The sequence below is a fragment of the Malus sylvestris genome, chromosome 8 (assembly GCF_916048215.2).
Source record: "Malus sylvestris chromosome 8, drMalSylv7.2, whole genome shotgun sequence".
Lineage (NCBI taxonomy): Eukaryota > Viridiplantae > Streptophyta > Magnoliopsida > Rosales > Rosaceae > Malus > Malus sylvestris.
The window spans coordinates 24,337,781-24,356,273 of record NC_062267.1 but is presented as its reverse complement, the minus strand read 5'-3'; the positions used below and the strand labels follow the sequence as shown (position 1 = coordinate 24,356,273).

Sequence of the window (18,493 nt, the reverse complement as noted above, 5' to 3'; positions counted from 1 at the left end):
GCTGTGATTTTTTTCTTTCTTTCTATAAACTTATAAGTGGGAGGAAAATATTAACATTTAAAATATCAAGGGTGAGATGAATAGGTTCGATTTGAAAATCACTCTTTTAGCTTCATTTTGGGTTACCACTCAAGAACATTGTAACGAATTTAATTTTTCCTGTAAAACAATGTAGAGTTATGTAAATAACTTGCTGCTTAGTTGGCTACGCATGCAGTTTCCCTTCTCCCAATATTGCTTGCAAAACGAAACAATACATAAAGAGTTGCAAATGAGTTGGAATCTTTTCTTAAGTTAAAAAATCAGGGATCGATCTAAGTGACTGTCTCGTTGGAGCCAAAGCTTGTACACAGTTAAGGGTTTATAAAGACGACAAAAGTACAAATTAAACGGCTAGTTTCAATGTACCTGGCTTCTTCTGGCAGCAACTGGCGATCGAAGAGACTAAACTCTTATCAATTCAAGCAGTCAACGTAAACAATTGAACAATCCAAAAGGATGCCAGTTGAATTCAAATCCTCATCAACTAGTACTCTAGTAGTACAAACAACTGTTTCTTTTGACCCAAAAACATCATCTTCTTCTGACTCTGAAGGATGTCGTGCAATGGATGTTCAGCGTGTGGTATGGTGATATGTAGCAAGTTGGATTTTTTTTCTTTTCTTTTTTTGTCTGAATCCTTGTATTCCTAAAATATTAGGAGAGCCCGATTGCACATCAAGATTCAGACCGTGGCTGCCAAAAACGACCTACGTCTTACTCTGCTCAGAGCAATTGAAAAAGGAGCCATGCCATCAGTAAAACATCACCTCCCTCCCTCCCTCCCTCCGTCCGGGCGCGTCCCAAAGTACATGAGTCAAGAAAACCCAATTAAATTATTAGAACGGTTACAATTCTCTAACGAAGAAATTAAGAGAGAATTTGGAGGTTTCTGGAACTAAGTCTTAAGTGTTTATAGACATCCCAAATTGAGCCAAAAGATGTGACACTCAGCTTGTTGCTGGATGTAGTGAAAAAGTGGTAGAATTAAAATGCACCACTAAAACCCATCCTAATAAAAACGAAAAGTAAGGCTAAGAGAGAGATTATATACGATGAAAAGCACATTGTACTAAAATTATAAAATCGTTATTTTTTTTCATATTATAACACGTAGATTATAATACAAAACGTTCTTTGAATATTTTTTAAGAATTTGGAATGAATAGTAATATACAGTGACATATTCACTGTGTTTAGTTGTTTATAATCATGTGTATAAACTACAACCTAGATCTTTTTATTTTTCTGAATATTGTTTGTTTAAAAACCAAATTAGGGTTTGAAGTTGGGCTTCTTTTGTTGACAAATTCTAAACAAAAACGGAAAAGGAAATTAAAAACCAAAGAGGGCAGTAGTGTTGCTTTAGTTTGAGTCCATGGTGAGCACTGAGCATGCCAAATAGCAATGGCAGCTGGTGTGTATATGAAAAAGCTTGTGAGCAAAGTAATGCCATTGGTATATGTTTGTCGGTTGTCGGCATGTGCAACTACTGCATGCCGATACGGATGCTCTTCTAAAATGGTGCACCGACTTGCAAGTTTAGCAGCAAATCTTTGTCGTCTGAACCACACCGCAACTCCCCAACCCCCACTATCCAGCAAACAAGCAAATAAATTAAAGAAAAAGGTATGCTGGTCGCTGGTTGTCGTAGGGAACAACTTATATAGTACGACACCGTTATAGTGTTATTATGTGTCAATAATACAAAGACATGATAAGAGAAGAATTAACATATATCTTTGTATCACATGTTTCGGCATAAAATATTACCATGACGGTATACATTTGTCGGTTCTTCGTCCGAGCGCCCTGAATGAATAAGAAATGGACAACATAGGTAAGGTAATCAATGACTCTTATTCAACCGAGTTGAAGCTAGCAACTTGTCGATTGTGTAAGAGGTTGGTAAGAGCTGGGGTAAATGCCTTCTTAGCAATGGATTGAACTCATGTTGATAAAAAAATTACAAATCATTCTCTTGTTGCGTGAGCGGTCTAAAACAAGATTTAAGTTTTATATAAGCAAAATAATATCAATAGAGAGATGGTGTTAGATATTAAACCTTGATGGCGATGGACACGAGAATGTTCTCCATATTCTATACATTTCTCTTCTAAACAAGATTTAAGTTTCATATAAGCAAAATAATGTCAATAGAGAGATGGTGTTAGATATTAAACCTTGATGGCGATGGACACGGGAATGTTCTCCACGTTCTATACATTTTTCTTCCAAAGAAAATAAATACAAGTATTTAATTAAGCAAAATATCCAATAATTCGGAAGACAACTAATTTATATTCCAAAATAGGATAGGAAGGACAAGTCTTGGCCCATGACAGAGGCGGTGTGGTCGACTTAATTTGTTGGTTTGCTTATACATTCGAATTGTTTTTAAAATTGGAGAAAAAAGTAAAACCAATCTTTTCTGATTTGGGAAAGTGACAAATCCAAAGTTCCAATTTGATCAATGCTTAAAGCATGCTTCCATCCCTTTGAAGCTCTAATTTAGCACATGAACTTTGAGTCTCATGTCATATCTTTCTTAATTTCAATCTTTGTGTGCTTTAGGGTGAAGAAATCTTCAAGTTAAAGTAAGTGAATTGAGAGAGATTTAAAACATGTCATTCTAGAAAGATTTTTTTTTTAATAAACAATATTATATACACTGTGTTAGAAGGAATTTTTGAGTTCATAGGGCAACTTTGTAATACGATGGAGTCTCGTTGTTTTGCGAAATTAGTCAAATAGATCACTTGTTTGGTCGACTTCACCCAATATGTTACCCTATGATGGTGGATTATTTTTTCTTGTTTATTTCTATTTGTACATGGCCATGTATCATTTTATATGCTTACCTTGTGTGTGTCTATTTCACACGATGATCTTTACAACTATGTGTCAAGCCATCTCCAGTCCAAAGTTGTATGCTATTTTTATCCCGCAAAGTTCGTCTCAAGTAGAGGGGTATATCCTAGTCAACAATGGGGCTCAAGCTATCCTAGTAGACAGAGGATGGCTATAAGTAGCCTTCTCGTTAGATTTCTTATTTAACAAAGGTTTTTGTAGAGGTTCCGTTAGGCTTCTTGTATCTTCCTACACTCTCTAAATACAATAACTATTAAGGAATTGTTATTAGCACTTCAAAAATCTCATTCTACACTGCAAACTTTCTACATTGGGAAAGAAAAATACATTTGTAAGGAGTGTAGAATAAGATTTTTGGAGTGCCAATAATACTTCTTTAACTATTATTGTATAACCTTGTACCAGTAGAGATGGAAAAGATATAGTTGAGGTTAAATGTAAAAAGTAATATTTAAAAAAATTGAATCGCAATCCGTTGTATTTTTTATTCTTAAACTGCTCATGACCTCATGTCATGTGATGAATCATATGTTAATTTTTTTCGATAAATAAAAAAATTTAAAATCAAATATGCACTACTATACGTTATACCGTATAAAGTTCATATCTCTTTTCACATGGTAAATTATGTCTTATCTTTCATTATATAGTAATATTTTAAAGAAAAAAAATATACGAATTTTGTTTAATTAAGTTTGTTGTTTTTGTTATTTAATCTGATTTTCAAAAGATAACGAATAATAGTCAGTCTTTTGAAAATTACTGAGCGTGAGAGAAACAACCTAGTAGGAAGTTGGCTAATGCTAATTGTAACTAGAGAGAGAGAGAGCAAGGAAAGAAATTGAAAGGCATCCCCCATTGCCCAAAACCATAAGCATCAACGCCAGTCGCTTTCAATCCGTTCGGTCCGGAAGGAAGGCCCTCAAACACTCCTCTCTCTATCTCTCTCTCTCTCTCTCTCTCTCTCTCTCTCTAACTTTGAACAAAAGAATGGTAAGGCGGTGCCAGACACCTTGAGCTAAACCAATACCCATTCGCTTTTCATTTTCCTCAATGACTGCTCTCTCTCTCTCTCTCTCTCTCTCTCTCTCTCTCTCTCTCTCTCTCATATGTGTGATGTGTGGACCCTACCCAAACAGCGGCGCCATTGGTCTTTACTTGGTTTCCAAGCTCACCCACCACCCCCTCCCTCCTTCTCTCTCTCTCTCTCTCTCTAGTCTCTACAGGCTGCTCTGCATGCCATATCATATCATAACATTTCATCCTCATCCCATATATTTATTATAAATAAATCCAAACACCACCTCTCCCCATCTCTCTTCCACTTCCTCCTCCTCCCGCCCTCCTCCCTCCCCATCAACTTCATAACCCCTAAATCCTCCCTCTCCTTCCCCTTTATTTAATTCATTTCTCTCCCTAAAAACCCACCAATCACTTTACCAACCTCAGTTCAGCAGCTAGAGTTATATTTAAATAAAAACCCAATAAATCCCAAAAATAAAAAAGAAAGAGAGAAGAAGGATAAACAAATATGAGAGGTGAGTATGTTGACAGCAAGAGTGACTCCCAAAACATCTTCTCCAAGCTTCACCACCCAAACCAACAAAACCCCCACCACCACAACTTACACCACCACCCCCACCAATTCTCCAGCCCCTTCCAAGTCATCCCCCACCGCGAATCCCAAACCTCCGAAGAAGAAGACACCAGCCGAACCAGCAGCGGCACAGCCACCGTCACCACCACCAACCCATCTCCCCACAATCCCCACCCCAACTCCTCCTCCGACCCCAACAACATCAACAACCCATCTGCCGATGGCGCCACCATTGAAGTCATCCGACGGCCCCGAGGCCGCCCACCTGGCTCCAAAAACAAACCCAAGCCCCCCGTCATCATAACTCGCGACTCTGAGCCTCCAATGAGCCCCTACATTCTCGAAGTGCACTCCGGAAACGACGTAGTCGAAGCTGTCTCCCGCTTCTGCTCTCGCAAAAACATTGGGCTCTGCGTTCTCACCGGCTCCGGAACCGTGGCCAACGTCACCCTTCGCCAGCCGTCAACTACGCCCGGCGCTACGGTAACTTTTCACGGCCGTTTCGACATCCTCTCCATATCCGCTACTTTCCTCTCCCAATCGTTGCCGTCTTGCCCCGTCTCCAACCCCAGCGGCTTCACCATCTCTCTGGCGGGCCCGCAGGGCCAGATCGTCGGGGGCCTCGTGGCCGGAGCCCTAATAGCCGCAGGAACCGTTTACCTAGTCGCCGCGTCGTTTACCAATCCTTCTTACCATCGGCTCCCCGTGGAAGACGAGGTGGTGAGGAACTCGGGTGTGGGTGAGGGTCATTCGCCGCAGGTTTCTGGGGGTGCAGCGGACAGTGGGGGACACGCGCCACAGCCGTCACAAACGTGTGGGATGACCATGTACAGCGGTCACTTGCCTACTGATGTAATATGGGCTCCAACTGCAAGGCAACCACCACCTCCACCGCCTTACTGAAAACCTTGATGTCTCTCTTTTTCTCCTTTTTTGTATTCTGTCTCTAGTTACTGTGAATTAAGAAACTAGAAGCTACTTTTATTGTTTTTTTGTACTTTTGGGTACTTTACATTTTAAATTTCTTGTTTAATTTCTATGTGAATTACCGTTGCTATTCTATGTGATATTGGTTGTGTCTTTTCATGCAGGATTTTAATGTGAAGTTAGAATTTAGAAAGCTGTTTTTCCTATTAATTATCATTTGGTACTCTTATTTTGTCACTCGTTTATAATAGGAATAGTTAAGGAGCTGTTATCGACACTGAAAATTAATAATTGTTCGCGCTTCTCTCCTAATTTGAAACGTGAAACCGGAAGCATGATTATTTTAAAAGTGTTAATTACAGTTATTTATAACTATTTTAGAGTGCTAATTACTATTGTTATTCTATGTGATTTTAGTTATTGTTTATATGATTATCTGTTAGTGTTTGATTAAAATTTTGAAGGGGGATATCAAACCATGCAGGAATTTTATGTGAATTTTGAGGCTGTTTTTGTTATTAATTAATTACTATTTGGTACTGTTATTTTGTCAAATGTAAGTTATAAATTAGGGAGTGGTTGTTGACACTCTAAAATAGTTATCCTTCATGCTTCTCGTGTAGTTTTCAAATGAAAACTGAAATGAAAAACGTAAAACATGACTATTTTAGAGTGTTAATATTTTTTTATGACTGTTTTAGAGTGCAATGGTAGTTAATGAATGTGGCAGTTATGTTACGGTCAAATGTAAGTTACAAGTTTTCAGCTGCTTGGGTGTGCTGTGAGCCTGTGGGGTGTCTTTAATGGGGTCTGGACCGGCTCTTTGCCTCTTGCCTCTTCGGCGGTGTCAAAAGTCGAAGTCGAAATTCAAAAGTGCTGTTCTTTTTGGCTTTTGATTGGTTTTGGAGAGAGAGAGGGAGAGGTATGGGGGTTTGTGGCTTTTGATTGCTTGAAGTTTGGAGCTGATTGCTCAATGGCTTGATGGGAAGGATGAGTTTCGAATGGGTGGGAGTACTATTTGATTCCGATGCTTAGCTGTTTTCTGCTCTGGCCTTCTGCAGAAGCAGAAGCACCACTGGCTCAAAGATAATGCCTGATTTTTTTTCTTTGAATTTTTCTAGATTCTGGATTTGGATAGAGTGTATGACAGTGATGAAACGTGGCTTAGGGTTTGTCATTTGCCAGTCCAGTCGGTTCCTTTTCATACACGCTCTTTCTTTTGTCCAACAGGTATACTTGAAGGAGCATTTTTCTCCCCATCACACATCTCATCTTAACGAAATGTATAATGAACTTACACTATAGTTATAGTGGTGAGGAAAAATGCTTCCAATACTTAAATGGTCTCTCCATGAATAGCATAAGACCATGTTAATAGTGAATCTCAGAGAAACGTTGCATACGTTTAGGAGTTATACTGTTTAAAGAGAACTTTTTAAAAGAACATAAGCTATTGTGATGTTCCGTATCACCGATAGAACAATTTGTACAAATTTTTCTTTACATAAATTTATATTGACACATTACGACACGATAATTGAATCTACTGTGCCATGAACGTGTAGAACTTGGTCACACTACGTCATGAATTAATATAATTATCGATTCACGATCAGATGTGTTGTAATTATATTTAAGGATCATATCTAATTATTTATGAGTGATTTTTTCTTCAAAAAAGAAGATCAGTTGGCAGTTTTGCCACGATAATCTGTTTTTTTTTTAAGATTCGATATATCTATAGAGGCGTTTCAACCTCTCTCTGTCCATTATCTTTCAATTCATCAACATCAAGAATCAAATTGAAATAGTGTCTTCTCCTGTGACTTTATATTTTCTCCATATTGGTTTTTATTATTATTTTAATTTCAGTCAAATATGAGTGCGTAGTTTGTGGTTTGTCACCATTTTACTTTGCTCCCCATCCTTTCCTTGATGGGAAAAAAGCAACATAATGAAAGCCAAAGCATGCTGGCTCTTCCCGAGCCTCACAAAAACCATATTATTTCATGTTTTCTTTTATATTTCTTGATTCTTGGAAGAAGAAGAAGAAAACAGAAGTTAGAAACACTTTATTTCATGTCATGTTTTGTAGTTGTTGCAAAGTGCAAATCAGTGTGGAATCTTCAATACTTTCTGCTTGGAACTGATCACATGAAATAATTGAAGGTGGCGTACTCATATTGTACACGGTGTTTTTATTGTTGGAGTTTGAATAAAATTTCAACTTAAATATGGGGTATTGTTAGAAATTTTGAGTAGAAATTTTATTGTCCTACATTGACAATTCTCAAAAGGTTTTCTCACTTTATAAGACTTTGTCCCTTATAGATAGTGATTTGAGTGATGGACCATGGAGAATGAAATTGGGTTCAACCTTGGGGTTGGACTTTGCAGTGTACTAATTAATTGATAATTAATTAATAATTAATATATAATGATCGTGGCGAGTATCATTATATATATATATTAATTAATAATTATATATAATTAATTATCAAAAGATGGGCCTTGACCCTTGGGGCTCTGAAGATTAAATTCTTTATTTCATTTCGAATTTAATTAAATAATTTTTTATATGAACAGACTCATTTTTCTAAATGAAGTCTGAGAGCGTATGAAAATATTTGAGAAACAGATGGACCAACACACCTTTTGCTTTGAACAGTCGCCTCCCAAAAACATATCTGTTGCGAACAAACATATGCTCACTATAAATACATGCATTTGCATGTCATTCAATTCACTGAAAATCATCAATTCTTATATACCAAGCATATTGAGAATACCACAAAGAAATTTTCCAGAAGTCTAGTTTTCTGATGCTGAAATTCTAACTTAGATCATTGAATCCTGGTGAAGCAGACGTCCGTAGAACTACAAGCATTGAGTAGGGACGAAATGTCACAGCCCGTCCCGAGAATTAATTATCGTGGTTGTGAAAAGACCGATTTACCCTTGAGCGTTGGATGTGTGTTTGTGTTTTGGGTTAAGGAATTGGGTCAATTAGTTCCATTCCTAACTAATTGGACCCAATTAGAACAAAAGGATTAAACAAATTTGATTGGTGTGTATTTTTGGACCACACACACATCCATACCCATTTCTCTCTCTTCTCTCCCGTGCTATCTTTCTATCTCTCAGACTCTTTCTCTCCTTCTCAGCATTGTGTACGGACAAACACCAAAACCCATTCAAACTTCATAGATCAAGGACGTTGAAGGTACCATTGTGTTCCTTGCAAGCTCAGGAACACATCTAGACCATTTTCAGCTCACAGGAAGCTTAAGGAGGTCCTCACGAGTCTCAGGGTACTTCGTTGGAAGGAAATGGACGTTGAAGGGCCGAGATCGAAGCTATTCTAGGCGAGACCTATCCAGAGGACGAGCGTAGCCAGGCTAGGCGTGGGGGTTACGACTCGGCTACATATCAGTGAATGGGCTTTTGTTTTTAGTATATATCTATATACGTGACATAGTTTCCCATAAATGCATTTTAAATGAAAGTATGCTTTGAAATAATATGCCAAATGCTTGTATGTTTTGAATATGCATTTCATGGTTGCATATATATATGTTTGTGGTGCTATGGACGCTCAGGTAAGTACTAGGTAAGTTATGCTTGATTATGTGAACTACAAACGGCTTGATCCTTGTTTAGGGTACGTAGGCAGCCTAACGAAATGTTAGGTGCAGCCATGCCATAATTGTGATGAAAGGAATAGTGTGATGATCATGTTGATTGTTACATGAGATATGATTGAGAAATGATGAGCTCATAAACCTGCATCCCGGGTGATTGTGATTTAGCCAGAGAGAGTTGGCACAGGCTTGTATATTATGTCACCTCCCGCACCATATGCTCACATTGGATCCAATTTAGGTGCACAGTCTTATCGTACACACCACTATAAGTGGTTTCGACTCGTAGGTGACTAGCGATTTATTGCACAGCTAACAATAGGGCGTAGCATTAAGCATAACTATATTACACTCAATCTTGTCGTACATACCATTTCAATGATTCTGACTTGTGTGCAGAGTAGTGTCGTACATGTCACAGGAGGTGACTACAGCTAGATTGATTGATAAGTTATGAATTCATGCTGTACAGACCTCTGTAGGGGTTCCAGCTGATATGTTGTTTTCCATGAGCATACTACCACCTGTGTTACTTATTTTGTCATATATTTCTGGCATGGCATACTTATGATTATGATTATGTGAAGCATAATTGAATATATATACTTATATTTGTACCATACTTAGGGCCTCTGTATTTAGATCTCGTATAAATACTCGGGGGACTTAAATGTAATTATGTAATAAATGAAGAGGCAAATATGTAAAAAGATGAGGAACCCTTAGTCTATAAAAGGGCCTCTTCACCCTAACAATCCAAGGGCTCTCATCCTCATATACAGAGGCCACAAAGCTCACAAACAGAGAGCTCTCTCAAACTCTCTCTTTCTCTAGGGGACTCCCCCTCAAACTTGTAATTCATACATTCATACAGAGAAGAGAAATACATTAGTGTGGACGTAGCCCAAACATTAGGGTGAACCACGATACATCTTGTGTTCTTTACTTTCTTGCAAATTCACGGTTGGATTTACGTTGTTCCAAGACCTCTCCGGTTTTGTGCATCAACATTTGGTGCCGTCTGTGGGAATCGACACAAAAAGCTATGTCGGTTCTCTTTCATTTTTTCATCTCACCACCGTGAGACCTCATCATTTTCCATCGTGGATCTGCAAAAACCCACACAGAGACACAACCACAGAGATAATAGACGAGAAGAAGTTGCAAAGCGCAACAAATTCCCAAATTTCCCCACCACTGCTCGCAGACACCACCATGACCATAGATCCCAACCACACCACCGCTTCAGCCGCCGCCAACATGGCCGCCGCTCACAACGCAACCACGACGAGGCTGGTAAGACCTGCCGTATCATCTCCTCTTCTTTCTAATCTTTACACAACCCCATCCTTCCAAATTCGAACCCAATCGCCATCATCATCACCAGCAGCTGCTAATCATCAAGGGGTTCTGTACCCACTGGCTTCCTCTGGTCGAAGCTTTATTCATCGGCCCATTCGTCCCACCGCCGCCGCCGGCCAGCCGGAGATGAACCCGCACTCATTGTGGCCAACGCCGGAGCTGTGTACCCATCTCGACGCCTACTCAATTTCCCTCCTCAGCAGCCTATTCCTGTGCATTTGATAAAAACCCAACTACAGCTTAGCACCGTCTCCTCTTCCTCCTCCTATTAGGGGCATTCCCTTTTCCTCTGCTCCTCCTGAGGTTGCTCCATCTTCAGTTCCTGACAGCAATGGTTTTAAAGACATGAGGGATAAAAGCAAAGATGATAACTTAGCTATCATTAGAGGTCGAAAAGTCAGGATGACAGATGGAGCTTCTCCATATGGATGGTCATACCCACCCTTTGATCCTTGCCGCCAACGCGGAAAAGATGGCACGCCAATAAGTCACTCTCCGAATTTGACAAATCGAAAATCAAGCCACCGGTCAGAACTTTCAATTCTTCGGTGATTATGATTAGAGCCACGATGTTCCTCCGGGATCACTGCTCGTCTTGAATCGCATATGTAATTATGTTGACAACCCATAAAAGCTAACACATCTAAGCATCCATAGACAACCAGTGCGGTTGCTGGGCTGTCCTTAAATGCGGCGGGAGCGGTACCTGCAAATCCTCTGCTTCCAAAGATTTTGCCAACATTATCCCTCGTACTAGTCTTGTTTATGATGCAGCTACAGAGACCAGATATCTTAATGCCAGCAATAGGGACCTCTTGCCTCCAAATAAAGCCTAACTATCCTCTGATGCTCCCAATCCACTGCCTTCTATGAGAAGCCGGTTCGCCAGTTGCTCCAGTTCACTTTTCAGGAGCTAAAATCATCAACGGGGAACTTCAGGCCAAATAGCATTCTTGGGGAAGACGGATTTGGATACGTGTTCAAAGGGTGGATAGAGGAAAATGGGACAGGGCCAGCGAAACCCGGGTTAGGGATTACAGTGGCAATTAAAAGCTTAAAGCCAGATGGTCTCCAAGGCCATAGAACATGGGTGGGCAAAGAAGGAGCGAAAAGATCAAGAAAAGCAAGTGGGTGGTGTCGAAAAGGTTGTCCAAGCAGCTGTCACTTTAGAGAAAGAATATTGCCCTTAATCATGTCATCAAGCGACATATCCAAAGCAGAAAGAAAAGTAGAAAGTAAAAGCAGAAAGCAAAAGAAGATAAAAAGAAGCAGACATAATTGCGCGGTAGTGATGGCATGCAGAAAAGGGAATTATGGGCGTGACCCATTAAGCAGAGGGTTAGATTTATTTTTGAATGATGTGATTTATTTGTCTTATCTTTTGGAGACATCTGTATAACCCCATCAGAGGGTAAGTAAAAAAAAAAAAAGGGCAAGCCCAAAATAATGGGCTGGAATGTTATATGCCCAAAAGAGCCAGGCCCTATGGCTTCAAATTTATTCGGCACCCTGTCGCTATTATCACTAACTAGGTGATCAAAAGTACACCCAGTACTCCAAAATTATTCGGCACCCTGCCGCTATTATCACCAACCAGGTGATCAAAAGTACGCCCAGTACTCCAAAATTATTCGGCAGCCTGCCGCTATTATCACCCAATAGGTGATCAAAAGTACGTCCAGTATTCCAAAATTATACATGAGCATCACTCATGTCAATCATACATAAACATTCATGAGCATCACTCATGTCAATCATACATAAACATTCATGACCATCATTCATGTCAACATTCATGAGCATCACTTATGTCAACATTCATGAGCATCACTCATGTCAATCAGCTTCGAAAGCTTCATTTACAGAGCTCCAGCTTCAAGAGCTCTAGCTTCAAAAGCTTCATTTACAAAAGCTCCAGCTTCAAAGCTTCACTTGCAAAGCTTCACCTACAAAACTTCAGTGTAGGGTATACAAATACCGCCTCCGAACAACTACCACTTCGGCCCATACATAGATTCAATTTGAAGTCTCCAACCAACATACTCTATTGACTGAAGACTTGAGGGACTACACTATGTACCATATAATAGGCTTCCACAACTGGGCCTCATGAAAAATACTTGGGGCACTTAGCCCATCACTTATGTATTGAGGAGTGAGCCCTTATTCTATAAAAGGGACTCCCTCACTTTCATTAGAGAGCACCCATTATTCATGTACTGAGGAGCGAGCCCTTATTTTATAAAAGGGACTCCCTCACCATCATTAGAGAACATCGCTGCCTACTGAGCAACCGCCTCGCCGCGAGCATCACTCCTAACTCATCACTTATGTATTGAGGAGCGAGCCTTTATTCTATAAAAGAGACTCTCTCACCATCATTAGAGAGCATCGCCGCCTACTGAGTAACCGCATCGCCGCGAGCATCAACTCTAGCCCATCATTTATGTATTGAGGAGCGAACCTTTATTCTATAAAAGGGACTCCATCACCATCATTAGAGAGCATCGCCGCTTACTGAGCAACCACCTCGCCGCGAGCATCAACTCTAGTTCATCATTTATGTATTGAGGAGCGAGCCCTTATTCTATAAAAAGGACTTCCTCACCTTCAATGCCATAAGCCGAGCCAACCAAGGCAACATAAGCCACAAGCCGAGCAGCCTCGCAACATGTGCTACTTCTAATTGAGCATCATTTCACATTGAGCACTGTCTCATATCGAGTATCAGTTCTAGACGACATCTAGTTACTTCGGTCCACACATGGACTGAATTTCAAGTCTCTAGCCAAAAGACTCTCTTAACTGAAGACTTGGGGGACTACTATTTGTACCATACTTTCGGGCCTCCGTATTTAGATCTCGTATAAATACTCGGGGGACTTAAATGTAATTATGTAATAAATGAATGGGCAAATATGTAAAAAGGGGATGAGCCCTTAGCCTATAAAATGACTTCCTCACCCTCACAATCCAAGGGCTCTCATCCTCACATACAGAGGCCACAAAGCTCACAAACAGAGAGCTCTCTCAAACTCTCTCTTTCTCTGGGGGACTCCCCCTCACACTTGTAATTAGGGGTGGTTCGGTATGGGATCCCATACCGAAAGCCTTGTCTCGATTCCCAAACCGAAATTTTTGGGAATCCCAATTTCAATACCGATCCCAAACCAAATTTTCGGGAATCCCGAAATAGTTTCGGGATTTCAGGACAAATCGGGAATCCCTAAATGGTTTTGGGCTTTTGAACTAAAATTTGACATATTATGCTTTTGGGCTAAAATTCAACCTTTTATATTGAAAAATTGACATATAGGCAGACTCAATCTTGTTGGAAATGTGCCCTAAAGCCAATCATGTGATGATACTTTACGGACATTTCACATGTTAAACTAATCCAGTTTAACATATAAAGGGCATAAATTATTGTTTGAGCCGTCTCATATAAATGTTATATGCTTAAACGATAAAGTCCAAGGAATATGTGATTGGGAGAATGTAATCTAATGAAGTTAGATTCATGAGACCATTCTTTCGTAGACACATCCTAAACGTTCCTGATCATAGGATTGCCAATTGGGCGTTGACAGTCCGTTAAGATCAGTACGTACTATGTCTTCTCTCAGGGAGAGTGATTAGTCTCTAGTTATTGGTGTGTGTGACATCAAGACAAGTACGGTAGGTGCTCAATAGAGAATGAGTTCACTGAACGTGATCAACGAAGAGTTCTTATATTCCATGTCACATGAGAACTCATGGTTGGGATAATGCAAAGTAGTCCTTTGACCTGAGGCATCACAGTTGTCTTGTGGTTAAGTCCTTGATCTTTGATTATGTCAAAGTCAACCCCTCGGGGTGTCCACGGCATCGTTGGGGTTAAGCCACTTAGCTATGGAGACAAGTGAATGCGCAACAAGGGATCTCTAACCTTCAAACAGTTGAGGGAGAATACTCTATGATATGATTTGGAATCTCTGGCCAGAGTATGAATGAGATTAGGGAATGCGTTCCAAATCACATTCAAGGAAATCATATAAGCACACGAATCACATTGGATAGTAGACATGAATAAATAAACTATCATACCAAACAATGTGGTCAAGAGTATTAGATTAGAGAAGGACCGTATTGCATTTGTAATCCCAAACTGAATAGGTTCTCTATCCTCTTCTGATTAGCTTGGGTAACCATGATATGCTGCTAGGTGTCACTCATGGTTTGTGGAAGCCCTAAACGTGTGTAATCACTAAAGGGAGAATTGAAAATAGTTTCAATTCACAATCGATGTAAAATGGTTTTAATCGCCCACTACCTCGCTAAAAGGAACCTAATGGATCACACACCATAAAAGGTGGAGATTGAAGATTAAACGGAAATGAGTAAGAATGATTAAATGGTTTAATCATTTATTTATGGCAAGGATTAATTAATATGTTAATTAATCAAACGAATAAGTTCGTTAAAGACTTCGGGATAGTTTTGGACCTTAAGGCCCAATGGGCTTCGAACGTCAAGCCCATTAACTTAAGTTGTATGACAATTTAATGAATGAAGATTCATTAAAGCCCAAAAGCCCAAAATCCCCTAAATGGCCGGCCATGATGAAATGAATTAGGGTTTTGGTTGTTTAGGTCACTTAAAGAAGTGACTATATAAATGATTTTATAGCCAAATATTCATTAAGTGTTAAAAGGGTTTATTTTGGGGGAAAATTGGTGAGAATTGTCTCTCCATTTTCTCTCTAAAGAGGCCAACACCTTGGAGGGTACATCTAGCAATCCTACTACTCCAAGGTCACTCATTTCTTCTACAATCAAACCTTGGTGAAGAGACTTAGAGGTTCCCTATTTTGGGAACTTGGAGAAACCTATTTTTCCATCCAAATCCATGGATCTAAGAAGCAAGGAATGAAGGCCCTATCTCTTTGGGTGATTAGCCTTTGCTTATGCAAGGAGGAATCTACAAAGGTAATAATTTCAACTCACTTTGTTTTGAGTTGATTAATGGTTCACCAATCTACTAGGCTTTGAATTTCATGGTAATGTTTTGTTTTTGAGTACATGCAAGCATGATTCCGCCTTTAATTGTTAATTGCATGCCATATGATGTTGCTCAAATGAACATGTTTTTCAAAATAAATCCTTCAAATCTGCCAATTTGATTCCACTAATCCGTGCACACAAATCTGCCAATCAAATGGTAAGGCCCAGTTAGTATCTGCCTATTCAAAAGCAATCTGCCAATCTGAAACGTTAATATGTGCTTGAGTAAACTAGTGCAATTATCTATAATCATGCCAGTCCCCAAAATTACGTCTAAAACGTTAATATATGCTTAAGTAAACTTCTGTACATATATAGTATAAATATTATAGATAGATGTAAAGTTTTCTCAAGCAAATTGTAACTTATAATCTATCCATGTATCCATCTATCAATCTCCCGTGTTTATTCTGCATCTATGTATCCATCTATCAATCTTCTATGATTTAAAAATTCTTCATATGTTCCACTATCTATCTTAGGGCTCCTTCCTGTATACGGTCCATCATCGATTTCCAGTGCTCCTTGAGTATTTCAATTTTCACTATTGTAGGTAGATGATGTTCCCCTTAAAGATGTGCTCCTATATATTTAGAAATTAAATAATATATATATATATATATATATATTATTTTTTTTCGGTTCGGTTTGGGAATACCGAAATCCCAAAAACTTGAGACCGATTCCCGTACCGAAATTTCGGGATCAGTTCGGTATTGGATATCGAAATTTTTGGGAATTTCGGTTTGAGATTTTTTCGGTTTGGTTTCGGGAATTTTTCGGTTCGGTTTGGAATTTTTGGGATTTTTTTCCAGCCCTACTTGTAATTCATACATTCATACAGAGAAGAGAAATACATTAGTGTGAACGTAGCCCAAACATTGGGGTGAACCACGATACATCTTGTGTTCTTTACTTTTTTGCAGATTCACGGTCGGATTTACGTTGTTCCAAGACCCCTCTGGTTTTGTGCATCAACAACTTATATTCTATTTTTTGGAAAATTATATATGTTTTACGGCAAGGAGTTAGAGTTTTTGATAAGTGAAATGATTTTAAAAAACTTTGTTTTTGCCCACTCACACTTTTGTTTGGCGCCCCTCCAGGTTTTAGATAAGCAGTGTCTATTGGTGGCTCACGAGGCTTCGCAGCGGAGGTTCTGACAGACCATCATTCATGTAGGACCACCTTCAGGTGTTGCTTATTTAGTAATCCATATGCTTGACTGCTCTTAGATTTTTGTGCTCTATTAGTGTATTTACACTTAATCTTGCACTAGCACTTGCTTTTGGCTAGCCATTCTGAATTATTTGTTTTTATTCATTCGTAATTCCTTTTATTACTGCTTCCGCACTGTGCACATGGTTACGTCACGTTCACGTGACAGCCAGCATGCTTCTACCTCGGTCGGGGTGTGTCACGAAATTTATGTTTCAAGGACATTGCGGTATGCAAGTCTCGATCTTATGTTTATCTGCTTAAATATTATTTCACTTTGTTTATTCTCTATAATATATTTATTTGCATTTATTATTAGCATATATAAGTTTATCACATATTGTTGACATATATCCAACATTTATGCGTGTCTTGAAATGTTTGTATTCACAAATTATACATTGGCAATTCCAATTATGAACAAACCAGTCGATTTGTGCTAGAGTTTCACACAACGGAATCGGGAGATTTGTTGTTGAAATCTCTTCTAATAGATTTTTCTAACAATGAGAAGAGAAATCTCGCTAAACTAATAGTTAATTAAATGTTGGTTTTTATCATGATTGACTTTTAGATGTTATGATTTTGAAAACGTTTCATGCCAAGAAATGGGTTACTAGAGAGAAAAAAGAACATGAGAGAGTTTGAGTAGCAAGTGGCGATTACCATTTATAATTTTTTTTTTTGTCTACCATCATTTTTCTGATTTAATGTTATTTATATGGAACAAATTGATTTTTGGCTTACAATTTATTATAGACTTAGATATGGCTAATGTGGATCCGTTTGATACCGAATGTGTAGGTAATGTGGATGGGTTTGATGCCGAATGTGTAGGTAATAAGAAATTGGATGTACTAAAAGTACATTAAGGGCTCAATTGAGAGTGAACTTTATCACAGTATGAGAACATGTGTCGTGCTCAAGCTTAACGGCTATATGTGTTCCAATGTAATTGAATTATGTGTGAGTTCCAACTTTAAAGCTAGTATTTTATAGCTAGAAGGAGATCCAAAAAGATTATTAGTATATAATAATAATTTGTAAAATTTGTATTAATTTATAGCTAGTAGGAGTTCCAACTTTAAAGCTTTGAATAATAAAGCTTAATCAATAACTATTGTATGTTGGACAATTCCTTCCATGCAATCTGTTGACTATGGCCTACGGCCATATACATTTGTGTGAAAGTGATTTTAAACTGATTAAAGCGTTTTTGTAAAAATATTTTTGAAACAAATTCTTAGTAAAAACACAAGTAAATCCTAAAAACAAGCACTTGAAGTGTTTTTAAAACAAAAAAATAAATTACATCTAAAAGCACTTTTAGTATTTCAAATGAGCGCGTAGTAGTATTGAAATTTGAAAAATAACTTAAGGTGAAATTGTTGTATCATGTCACTATGTTGATTCATACTCGTCAACTCGTCGTGATGATATTGCAAGTGCATTGAAATTTGAATTCGTTTAAAAAGATTTCAAATTGTCAAGTATGAAATTTATGATAGGAAAATATGTGCATACATCTCATGGGGTGCACCACCTTATTCACCCCTTGCAATTAACATCATATTTCTACTTACTCACTTTTTCAACTTTTATAATCAGAATATTGTCATTTCTTGATAATTATTTATATTTGTTGAACAAATAGACTGTGTTGGTACTAAGTAACATATTTAAATAAAAAATTCAATTATTTGATACATACAGGATAATTAAATGATTTATGTTTTGATTATTTTTGTAGAAATGATCTTGAAAAGATGATCATGAAATTAAACAATAATGGTGTT

The 18,493-nt window shown here is 38.4% G+C and overlaps 1 protein-coding gene and 1 pseudogene across 1 annotated transcript; both read left to right on the top strand.

Moving 5' to 3' along the window:
- The first annotated feature begins 4,183 nt into the window (after window positions 1-4,183).
- Window positions 4,184-5,591, top strand: LOC126631966 (AT-hook motif nuclear-localized protein 28-like). The gene has a single exon (XM_050302181.1). The coding sequence runs from the start codon at window positions 4,442-4,444 to the stop codon at window positions 5,408-5,410; it is 969 nt and encodes a 322-aa protein (XP_050158138.1). The 5' UTR covers window positions 4,184-4,441; the 3' UTR covers window positions 5,411-5,591.
- Window positions 5,592-10,290: 4,699 nt separating this feature from the next.
- On the top strand, window positions 10,291-10,989 carry LOC126631459 (uncharacterized; annotated as a pseudogene).
- The last annotated feature ends 7,504 nt before the right edge of the window (window positions 10,990-18,493 follow it).

Coding starts and splice junctions, on each gene's coding strand:
- LOC126631966 (XM_050302181.1), top strand. CDS start 4,442: ATGAGAGGTGAGTATGTTGACAGCAAGAGTGACTCCCAAAACATCTTC.